The 11,084-nt window shown below is 38.6% G+C and overlaps 2 protein-coding genes across 2 annotated transcripts; one reads left to right on the forward strand and one right to left on the reverse strand.

Moving 5' to 3' along the window:
- Window positions 1-572: 572 nt before the first annotated feature.
- Window positions 573-1,508, forward strand: LOC128471031 (uncharacterized). The gene has a single exon (XM_053452910.1). It carries the CDS (start codon window positions 573-575, stop codon window positions 1,506-1,508), a length of 936 nt encoding a protein of 311 aa, XP_053308885.1.
- Window positions 1,509-4,875: 3,367 nt separating this feature from the next.
- Window positions 4,876-10,865, reverse strand: LOC128501278 (carbonic anhydrase 15-like). The gene is made up of 8 exons (XM_053470695.1): window positions 10,723-10,865; window positions 9,914-9,949; window positions 8,151-8,321; window positions 7,292-7,452; window positions 6,504-6,596; window positions 6,354-6,420; window positions 5,695-5,861; window positions 4,876-5,162 (listed from the first exon to the last, which is right to left on the reverse strand). The coding sequence occupies exons 1-8, from the start codon at window positions 10,799-10,801 to the stop codon at window positions 4,953-4,955; spliced, it is 984 nt and encodes a 327-aa protein (XP_053326670.1). The 5' UTR covers window positions 10,802-10,865; the 3' UTR covers window positions 4,876-4,952.
- Window positions 10,866-11,084: the final 219 nt, after the last annotated feature.

Genomic DNA, 11,084 nt, shown 5'->3' on the forward strand with positions numbered 1-11,084 from the left:
AGATTATGGAGAACTCCATGTGAAATTTTCTTTAAAATATTTAATTACTGATGTTACTAGTTCAGAATGCCTGGGATACAGGGTAGACTCAGTGTTGAAAGGTAAAGTATATGGTGTATCAGCATTTTTGACTTGTGTGGTACCTAATCCTCTTCTTGGTGTCATCATGTCCTCAGGGTGCTCCTGAAGGATGAGCAGCAACAACTATAATAAATCCCCAGGGAGTTGAGTGTTGTCTCTAAATAGCAGTAGATGCTGGGAACACAAAGCATTAAATTAGGATACGCATTACATTACTTATTTGAATAATTAAGTCAGCCACATGTGCTAGAGGTGTTTCAAAGCAGGGGCCCTTAAAACCTGTCGCCACCCCAAGTATATGTATGAATACAATGTATTTTCACCCCTGGAGAATGATACAGAACAACAAGTAATTTCTGTTGATCCCTGGGCTCTTATCTTGTTCTAGCATGCTATAGGTTATGTGTGGTTACCACAGTATCTGTGACGACAGTTCTCTTGAGGGTAAAAGGATTTGGTGTTTTAGAATCTTCAGTTCTTCCAGAGTTAAGATGACAACGCACAGCACAATGGGGCTACTCTACACAATATCTGAATCACATGGCGAAAGTCCTTCCATATCCCCCCAGAGTGCAGGAACCCTCACACCTGTGGATCATGATACCCAAGGTAAACGGCAAGACAGTCACACAGCTATCAAAAATGGAACGGTCAAAAAAGGCAAAACCAACCTGCGACTGGCACAACTAAGAGGACAGATTCGAGCTCAGGTCAGAGAGCACAGCCCCAGGAATCAAATGATAGAACTGGTGGATAAGGTAACCCATGGAAAAGGAGATACAAGGGCTTATCCTGAGGAAAGCAAGAATCACAAAACAAAAGATGGTAAAAAGCTTTGTCAGTGCTCAAGCCCAACATGCCTTGTCTCAGAGCTGGAGGGGAATCTGCATACAGAGCTGACTGCACTACGGCTGGAGATGAAGTCTAGTATGGAGACGTTAAGAACAGAGCTACGTGAAGAAATAAGGGCACTCCACAAAGATGTAAAGGTGTGCTGCCATCACTGTCCAGCCAAAGACACCGTGCTGCCACAAGCATCCGAGAAGCATCCTGAGTGGAAAAACGTCTTTAAGAAGGTTAACCGTAAAGAAGAACAAGAGGCACATGTGCCAGTCAGATTAGATGGGCAGATAAAAGCAAAGTCTGTGCCATCCCTGCTTCCTCAGTCAGGTCCTAGCAGGAACCAAGTGCTTCTAAGAGCCATGACCACCATTGCAGCTAAAAATGCTTTGGTATCAAGTGTAGGGAAAAGATCAGACTCTGATCCTGTGCTGCCTTCTGCCACAAAGCAAAAGCACAAGCCAGCTAGCAAGTCACAAGAAGCAACAGGCAATGGACAATGCAATGCGAACTGGAATCGAAAGTTCAACAATGGAACCGTGGCTCCTCTGCCACAAAATGGAGTTTCTACTGCTAAAGCGCATTGAAGAGCTATGTGCCTATGTCACGCATTTCTCATGAAGATTATCCGGAGAGCCCAGCAAATGCACAATTGCCATGCCAGACATACATTTGTACTTGCTGATAGGTGCACAGTAGAGGTAAATCGTGTTGTGCAAGGGAGGCACCTAACCTCTACAGGAGATATGTTAGCAACACCATACATGTCTTCTGTAATCATTCGCTATCTGGCATGCAAAGCGTTAACAGATTTCTGTTTGATTTTCTTTTTTCCCTTACAGAAACTTGGCACCTTTATTTGCCTACCATACAGGAACATTGACTTGCTCAGTGGGACAGCCAATTTAGCGTATATTTAGTGTATAAACACGGAAGCCGTCCCCAGCTTTTTGTCATATCATTCACTGTAATATCCAATGCAGGGATAGGTTAAAGCTCTTTGCATAATATAGTCCTGGCCCATTTCAGCTAGATGATGGACATATTTGTGAAAAAAAACAACTTTATAGTCGCTGTTCACTAGAAAATATTTGGTGTAATTTCAGTAGGGACAGTTGTGTATATAGAAATGATTGAAGAAAGATGGAATAAAATAATATTGATCTTTGTTTTTGTAAATTTAATTTAATATTTCTGTTTTCTTATTCCATCAGATGGATGACTCTAAAACAGACATGCTTTAACTGTAGGAGAGTGTGTAGCTGTAAATCAAAGACTGAACCGATCATTGAACCTGCATCATAAAAAACATTTTCGCTAACTGTAGCTAGTGTGTCTAATAACATTACTTATGAAAACAATAGTTTGTCTGGAGGTAAAAGTGTTACGAAATCACCTGAATTCAAGCAGAGATTTTAACTGTGGCACACCACACGATGTGGAGGGAGATTCAGACTGTATCAGAGTATGGCCATTCACCTTGAGACTGGAGTAGAATCGCTGAGTGTTCCCAGAAATGATAGTGGGAGGGAGGCAAAATGCCCATTTTTAAGTCCCGATGATTCATTTTGGCTTCACGTGTCTTTATTTTAAAGAACTGCATAGGGTGGTGTTGGACATGTTCTTCATCAGTCACTTGTTGAGGATGACAAAGATGATGGACAGCATGATGATATGCTGGTATGGAGGTCAGTGCACTAATCTGAGTTATTGATGAAAGAAAGGCACAAAGATATAATCTGAGTAACGGAGCCAGTCTAATGATAGCTAAGGAGGGAACTCAACAGCAGTTTAGTAAGTCTTAGAGGTGCGAGAAGCTGGATACCTCTGAGATTAGGTTTCTTTTCTCTTTTGCTGAATTCGGAAATAAGGAAAACATATCATTTTCCACTAATTCAAACCATGGTGAAAACCAATAATCATTCTATGCTGAAGGTGTGCCTTGTAAGTGCCCCATGTAATAAACAGTGCTGAAAAGCAGTCTGTAAGGTATAGTGTAGAGTTACACTGGAGCCTTGCAATTAAGAAGGGATTAAAGCACAAGTGCTCTAAAGATTTATAAAGGAGAATTTAATGAGCTAATACTGAGCTGTTTTGGTAGTGAAGGGGTTACTGTTAATCTCTGAGGGAATTTATGATAATTTTCTGGTAGAGATTTCACACCGCAAGGATTTTCCTAGACATAGGAAAACTAAAAAAGTTTAGCTAGCAGAGGTGTAATGTTAACGGCAGTGTTGTGCTGCCGCCGGCTGAAATTTGCTGCCAAATCTGCTGGCATTTCCCAGAGGAACGTGTGCTGCTTTTCCCTACGTGTGCTGCCTGTTTACTTCATACCAACAAAATTCTATGTGAAGTATATAAACACGTAAGACAAAAACATAACATTTAAAATGTGCGTCACTTTAACGGCTCCTGCTCTTGTTGTGAATGTCTATGTGTTTATAATGGCAGTACTGCTCTCAGTATTGTATGCCAACCCAAGTATACATTTATAGGTACATTTATATATTAAATGATTGCTGCATTGATGTGCAAACCCATGAAAAACTATATGAGTCGCATGACGTCTAGCACTAAACCTTGATAAAGAAGTTTTCAGTGTTCCTGCTAAAAAAAAATACCAAATTCTTTTAATTTTCTTTGAATCATTCTGAAGTGGCAAAGTTGTTGCAATTAACAGAAACATACCATTGGTTGTCATGTAGGTAAGAATCCTTTTTTTTTTACGTTGTACCAGAATTGCTATTAAAATAACCCACAATATCATTTGTTACATTAACCACATCTCAGGTTAACCACGTGAGTTGCAGATGCATGGGGAATGTGCAATGGACTCTACACAATGCCCTTGTATTAAAAACACACACAGGGTTTTATTATTTTAAATAGGTGTTGCTTGGTATAAAAGTAGTAATGGGCACGATGACAATGAAACATTGTCATCAGTGTACCGCAGACCCCATATGGGGTATACATTGCGCAGCTACTTGTTCTATGCTGGAGACCTTCTATGCAAGAAGGGACATTAGCCTCTATGTGCAAGGCCAACTTTGACCTCTGTGTATTGTGCAGGACCAACTTGGTCCCTTTAGCCAGATGAACTCCTAATAAATGTCCCTTCAAAAACCATAGTGAGGTTGATGAGTTGAGATGTGTGATCTAACCTAAACTCTCCTGCTGCCACTACTGTTGAGAACTCAAGCTGTATTGCATTTCAAATTACCGGGACACACCAGGTCACATTTTTATATAGAAAGGTAATTTAATCCGTGATAATTATTATATCAGCACCAAATGTATAATGCACTTTTGTAGAAAGCAGTATACAATAAATTGAATTTATTTATTTTTCCTTTTCGTGCAGTTTTGTACAGTTCCAAAATAACATGGCTGGCAGCAGTTTACTTATTGTCTTGCCTTAGTGAAAATTGTGTGAGTGGCATAAAGAAAAATAATCTTTACTGTGGTAAGATTGCTTATAAACCATGACATAAGCAATGACACCTGTCTGCTTACATGTGACATAAAAGTTCAGATTTACAGGAGTTCCGAATTCTGACTTTACTGAGCTCTTTAATCAAAATTGGATTTGAATAGAGGTCTGAAAAACAAAATGCCTGCCCCTATCAAGCACATTTAAGAGCGCACTCTTACGCAATTACTGCTATAAACTGTTATGGTAATTTACTTGGGGGTTATAATTTCTCTTCAAATAATAATCTTTCATTTTACTGATATAATAATAAACTCATGCCTGCAGATATCAGAACAAACTCAGGTTTGGACTTTGGTCTAATTCACATGATTAGACTGTCGGATTAGGCTGTGCCAACATGATGGTATAGCTGAAGAACATGGACATATAGAACCACAAGCTATTTTCTAATGGCGATCCCTTTAAAATGCCTGCATCCAGGACCAAATATGGACAGGTTTTTATTGGTAGATTTGTATTTGGAGCAGTTCTTCTTCATTTCCTGGAGTATTTGCCAAAAAAGGCTAGAGAATTCGATACAAACCAATATGGCTTCTTAGAAGAGGAGAAGAGCTGTGGTGGCCAAGCTTGCTAGACACAGTGTGATGATAGAGGCACTAAGAGCATTGGATTGGCTTATGGTGGCATCCACTGAGGCCCAGACTTTGCGACCATTGAGAGGTTGAGGTGGTCGGAAGTTGTCTGTCATTTTGAGAAGGCTTTCACCTTTAGCACTGAAATGAGCCGTGTCTGTGAGAATCCGAAGCTGTCAATACATAATATAGCAGTACATTGGCTTATGTAGTTTGACTTGCTGTAAATTCTGCACATTACTCATAGATAATGTCAAGACACATTTCTCATCTACACAAATGTATGGGCTGGTAAATTTTTAACTGTTTGTTTTCACGGCAATCATACAAATACGGTTTCATCTTCAAACATCTAAACAACTAGCATGAGTTTTATGGTAATGTAAATATATCCCTATATATTTCCCTGTTGTTAATCAGAAGAACACACACCAGTAGTAGCTTACTAAGTCTTTTCTGTCGATGCAGAAATTTTATAACACACACGATAGATGTTAGAAATCCTTAGAGGTGTGGGACCCATGGCTACAGAAGGAGGATGAGGTAGATTTCTGGTCCCTCAATGAACCGCATTATATTTCCCAGGCACAGGTTTTCAATAAGCTTAAAGTGGGGGGCGCAATCCATGTCAATAGGGGAATAGGTGTGTTTGTGCTTCTTTCCATAACATAACCGAGATACCTGATCATAAATTACTTAACCTACCTGTGAACGGCTGATAGTAACTGGCTGCTCAAACACGGTCCAAATCACAACCTCAGAGCAATCTGGAGTGGTGAGCGAGCCCTGATATCGATAGTACCGAGTTAGCTTGTCATGGGGGGGAAGGAGAGACTCCAGGGGAAATGTTGAAGTCAAATCTATGTAGTCACCTGAAATGCAACAGCAGGACAAACAGACAAACGAATGTTTCATATAGTCAGGAAAATTACCGCATATTTTCTTGCCTGCCCAGCAACCTCACAGCCAGTAATGTGATTTTTACATAAGCCATAAAACTACCTAAAATTAGATTAATATATTTATCCTTACTATCTAATGCCAATTACTTCCAGAGAATAAAGGATTATAATGTTCTCACTTCTGTGCTGGAGTGGAATGTTTTATTTTTTATTTTTTTTAAAAAACCTTTTAATTGAGAAACTTCACAGATGGAAACGTATGTGAATGCACGTTTTAATAGGGGTGAGTAGCCATAATCTGTAGCAGATCCCCATGATTAGAAATAAGTAACACAATAGATGTGACATACTTAAGAAATGTAAAATAGATAGAAATGGTATATGTCTTATATAGTTTGCCTTATACCCAAGCAAATATTCTAAAGTGCAAAATATGTAAAACAAAAACTAATGCATACTTACCTTCCAAAGACACGTTCTTCATAGCAGCCACCAGCGTGTTATAATTAGGATTGTCAACCTCACCCACCTAAAAATTAAGAAAAGTCAGATGAAACCAAAAATGGAAGACTGTTGTGGCTAAGGCCTCATTGTGTTTTGATCAGAGCTTACAGTGAAAAAGAATCCAAGCACGGCCAAGCCTTGAGGGTCCTTCTTGGCATCCACAATGCTGTTATACTTGGCATTCATATGAACAATATGTAACTGTATCAAACAAGAATACATCTGATTATATACGAGGCATTTGACATTTACGCATAAAGAGCAATTTTGGTAAATGTAGAGCAAACATTAGGAAGCACCTAACACCATTCCCCTGGCTAGAGAAAGAGAAACCTGACACAGAGACTCAAGAAGGCAGCAAGAGACTCTAAGTCAAACCTGGAGATTTTCCAGGTATGGCGGTTGCTGTTCTAACCATAACATCTAATACATAGTAGAGTTAAGTAAGCTAGTACAGCTGGACTGTCAACCCATATTAAGCTGACAGAAAAATCAAGGGGAGTAGAGAAATAAATTGCTTTGATGATGGGTTAGCCAATCAGCATTCTTAATGAACAAATGACATCATGTAGCTTACATATTAGCTAATCTTGTTCTAGAATAATTGCCAGCAATGTGTTATTCAATGAAACAAGCTGGATTTCAATTGTGTAGCCCCAAACCATATCTGTTACTATCAAATCACACCACAGGAAAATAAACTATTTCACCAAAGGTAAGTGGATACTCCTCTGAATTATTGAGCTTGGTTGTGACCCACCAATTGCTAACAGGTGTGTAAAATGATGACAGGACAGACCTGCTTCAGCCAAATATTCTTTGTTTACCTGGTTGCAAATGCCCAAACATATTTAATCGCCGAGTTTAATTCACACCTATTGTAAGGAGTCAAGTACCTCCATAGGGAATTGCTTCCCATCCATTGTGTGTTCTGATCCATCCTTTGTGGGGTTTCCCCAGTGGAAGTGAAACTGCAGTGCCCTGTATGTGTTGGGAAGTCCTGCACCACTGATGTTGATGTTCCCCAAAATCACCTCTCCTTCAAGACTCAAGAGAACTGTAGAGGGAGAGAAGAATATACCGGCTGTATACCTACACTAGTTGTAGACATAGAACAAAATGGTACAAGAACAAGCGAGGATGAAAAGGAGAAGAGATAATATTAAAAAAAAGAACACAAATGAGCAAGTGCATGGCAGTATTTTCTTCTTAGTACGGCACATAATAGAGTATGTAGGTTTGAGATACTGTCTCATTTTCCCTCAAAGAAAGGGCATTATTCTGTTGTTTCTTACTTCCCTCTGTAAAAACACATAATAAGTTAACCTGACTGGTGGAGTGAGTCACCTTCTGTACTGGTTTGATATGAGGTCAATTTGGTCCAACATCAGCTGTCATGTTCCCCTCCACTGGCCGGGTCTGCATTGGGCTGGTTAGCTAGTGGGTATGGACATTCTGTGTTCTGATGGTTACTAAGAGACTTTCCCTAAATAGTTCCTGTCTGCTTCAAATATATAAAAATGTTTGCAAATTTGCTAATTCAGGTAACATGCATATTATTATTAAAGCATTATTATATTATCTATGTAAGTACATTGTGTCATTGCATATTATATAGATTGAATGGTCATGAGATAGAATGCATGTGTCCATAGGATGTGTGCATGATGTTTTACTGTGGCTAGAACACCTTTTATCAGCGAAGATAATTGAGGGAGGGCAACCAATCACAGGGAAAATGTCTCCACAACTTACCTGAGTGTCCATCATTCATGAGCCTCCAGCGGTGAGATGGAGCTTGATTATATCCGTGGAATATGATTTCCCCAAGCTGGGTGTCTCTCTTTACCTTGGATCTATCAATGTTGATGGGAGACTGTTTTTCACCTCCACAGGTGTGACTTATGTCCTTCCAGTGGTCTGCACCTGAGCAGAAGAGATATACACCTTTTAACATTTCCGTAACCCATATTTCCTATTTTTATTAAGACAATATATCTCTTCTTACACTAAAAAATGTGCACACATATATACGGTATATCAACGCATAATTATCAAGTAACACATCTTTCCTATTTTTAATAAGACAATATATCTCTTCTTACACTAAAGCATGTGCACACATATATATATCAACGCATAATTATCAAGTAACACATCAATATGTTGTTGTGCAGAAGTGTTTTTAAATTAAGCCTGGCACAGGAACATGTTTGTTCCTTAATGCCATGTTTGCAGTGTGTCTGCAATGCTTCATTGCCCATTCTGACCTTAATGAATATTAACAAACGGGTAAATTAAGTCAATGTTTAACCTTTATTCATTATTAATCTGAACTTTTCAGTAGGGCCTTAGAAGGGATCTCAGTTTAAATAAATTGTATTATATGTATTACGTGACATACTTATATCCTGGCATTTTGACCCACCTTTCCAAAAGCCTATGCCAGAATATAATGTATGGATAAAGTCAGTATGTCATATTATCAAAATTCCAGTTGCCGATGGATGATAAATATTTCAGACATAAAGGTTATTGTGTTTTCAACATGGTAACTTTCAACATGATAAGTGCCACTGATTCTTGCCTGTGCGTCATTGCGAATAGTTTTCAAAAAGCAAGTATATATTTCTGATGTCAATTAAATTAAGTCTGGTATTAAAGTAATGGATCATTGTGTGTAATGCGCTTACAACAAAAACATTTGATGACATGAAGAATATTAAAGTGCGTTCTTAAAAATGGTAACATTTGAAATGTAGGCGGCAGTTACTGTAAAGAAATGCATTGCTCTAAAGTTCTTAAATGGAATTCACTTTAGTAAAGGGGTATAATGTAGGACACGGTGGGGCCCCAAAGGCTGATTCATGCACAAGTGGATCCCTTGGTGCCGGCGCCATTGACACCAGCTGCTAATGGGTTTTGTAATTATTTATTACCAGGTAAAAGCAAAGTGTTGTTTATCATATTACTGGCTGATTGACGTGAAAAGCTGGCATCTCACTTTTATCAGCTCCATAATAACTCCATAATAACTGTATATAATTGACACAATTGAGATTCACAATAAAACAAATTGAGAGTAATACAGCATGCAATGCACCCCCAACATTTTGTGTTACGGCTCTGCTTTAATCCACAGCTGCACAGAGAGTTTGATCGGTTTGAAAGAGTTTGAAAGAGTCAATGGGGGGTACTTTAATGTGCAGATTGTAATTAATAATACCATAGCAACAACTGAAATGATCCTGCCTATTGTGCAACTTTTACCCTGATTTCACACCCATTAAAGGTCACTCGTACAAGCCTTTTATTTTTTACATTACGAGCCTAGAGACTTCTGGAGTGCTATTAATGCACTGATGGCTTTAACTTAAAAAGATCAACATGTTGTAAAAGAGGCACTTTTTTGATTATTGTGAGGACATGAAAAAGGCTGCACAATGTGATTGTGTTATATAAATTAATCATAGTAATAAAACATATAAATCTGAGTAAGAATGCAGTACTTTACTCACCACAGCTGGGGTTCTGTGAGGAATAACACCAGTGACCTGAACAGAAGAACATGGTATGATATCAAAAGTAATGCCCTCAACGGTCTGTAACATATTTAGAATTTACCTATAATTCAGCCATCTTACTGTTCATGTAATACAATACGTGTTCCAAAAATGGGAGAAACTAGCATATTATTGCACTGATAAAAAAATAAGGTTAGGCCATTAAAGTAGCAACTCGTTTACAATACACTGTAATTTAAAATACAGTTATCTTTTGGTCTCTAAGTTGAGACCTCCAAAGCTCCATATATGCAGCATAAGGGAACATTTCTTTAGCTGTGTTTAAATACAAGTTTGAAAATATAATACTAAACACATTAAGGCATAATAACTTGGAAGCATTTAAGGTCTTTAATGTACACAAAAAGTATAAAGATTAGTAAATGCAAAACCACTGAGCATGCTATCATCTCCTGTGCTTGAACCACACTACTAGGAATACAAAAATATAATAATTGTTTCCATACCATTAACACAAAATAATTATTTGTGAAAAAAGTGATACATAAACATTAATTTTGGCAGAAGAACTCTATAAGACCACCTCGTCTTCCCTTATTTCTTACTATTGCTAGATGTCAAACCTTTTGCTCCATCCTTGGCCTAGCCTATGTTCTGGATAGCCTTTTCTCTATCCCAGCCATGTTCAAATAATGTACTCACTGTATTAACCTTCACCATTTCTCCTGGAATGGTTTTCCATGTATTTGCCACCCTTTTTCAGTTATGTTATAGAGCAAGGATAAAATTGATGATTGCCTCACCTCCTCCTGATGCCTGCACAACTAGGGGAAATGTGAGGACTGTCACAAAAAGTTGATGCATCTTAGGCGTTGTCATCATTCTGTGAGATGCCACCACACACAGGTGACCAGACGCTGTCCCTCACCTTTCCTTGGACACGCACAGCTAGAATGAGCACATAGCCCTTCCCACCTCATAGTTTAAATATTTATAGAGAACTGAATTTTCAGTTATTTTTTTCCCACTTGGGAGGGAACAAAAGAATCGGCTGGGCTCCTCCTGAGATATTGGGCTGCAGGCGTTAACTCTTTTTCTTCTGATTGTGGCTTTGAGAGGGTCACAGTTCAGAAATTCCTGTCCCATGCAGCCTGTTCTAGTGTGG

Source organism: Spea bombifrons, chromosome 1, assembly GCF_027358695.1.
Source record: "Spea bombifrons isolate aSpeBom1 chromosome 1, aSpeBom1.2.pri, whole genome shotgun sequence".
NCBI classification, from domain to species: domain Eukaryota; kingdom Metazoa; phylum Chordata; class Amphibia; order Anura; family Pelobatidae; genus Spea; species Spea bombifrons.

Excerpts from the sequence above, each read along its gene's own strand:
- LOC128471031 (XM_053452910.1), top strand. The coding sequence starts at position 573 with ATGACAACGCACAGCACAATGGGGCTACTCTACACAATATCTGAATCA.
- LOC128501278 (XM_053470695.1), bottom strand. The coding sequence starts at position 10,801 with ATGATGACAACGCCTAAGATGCATCAACTTTTTGTGACAGTCCTCACA. Across the intron at positions 9,950-10,722 it reads TGTGCAGGCATCAGGAGGAG|GTCACTGGTGTTATTCCTCA; the intron begins GTGAGGCAATCA and ends TCTTCTGTTCAG. Across the intron at positions 6,421-6,503 it reads TGCTTGGATTCTTTTTCACT|GTGGGTGAGGTTGACAATCC; the intron begins GTAAGCTCTGAT and ends CTTAATTTTTAG.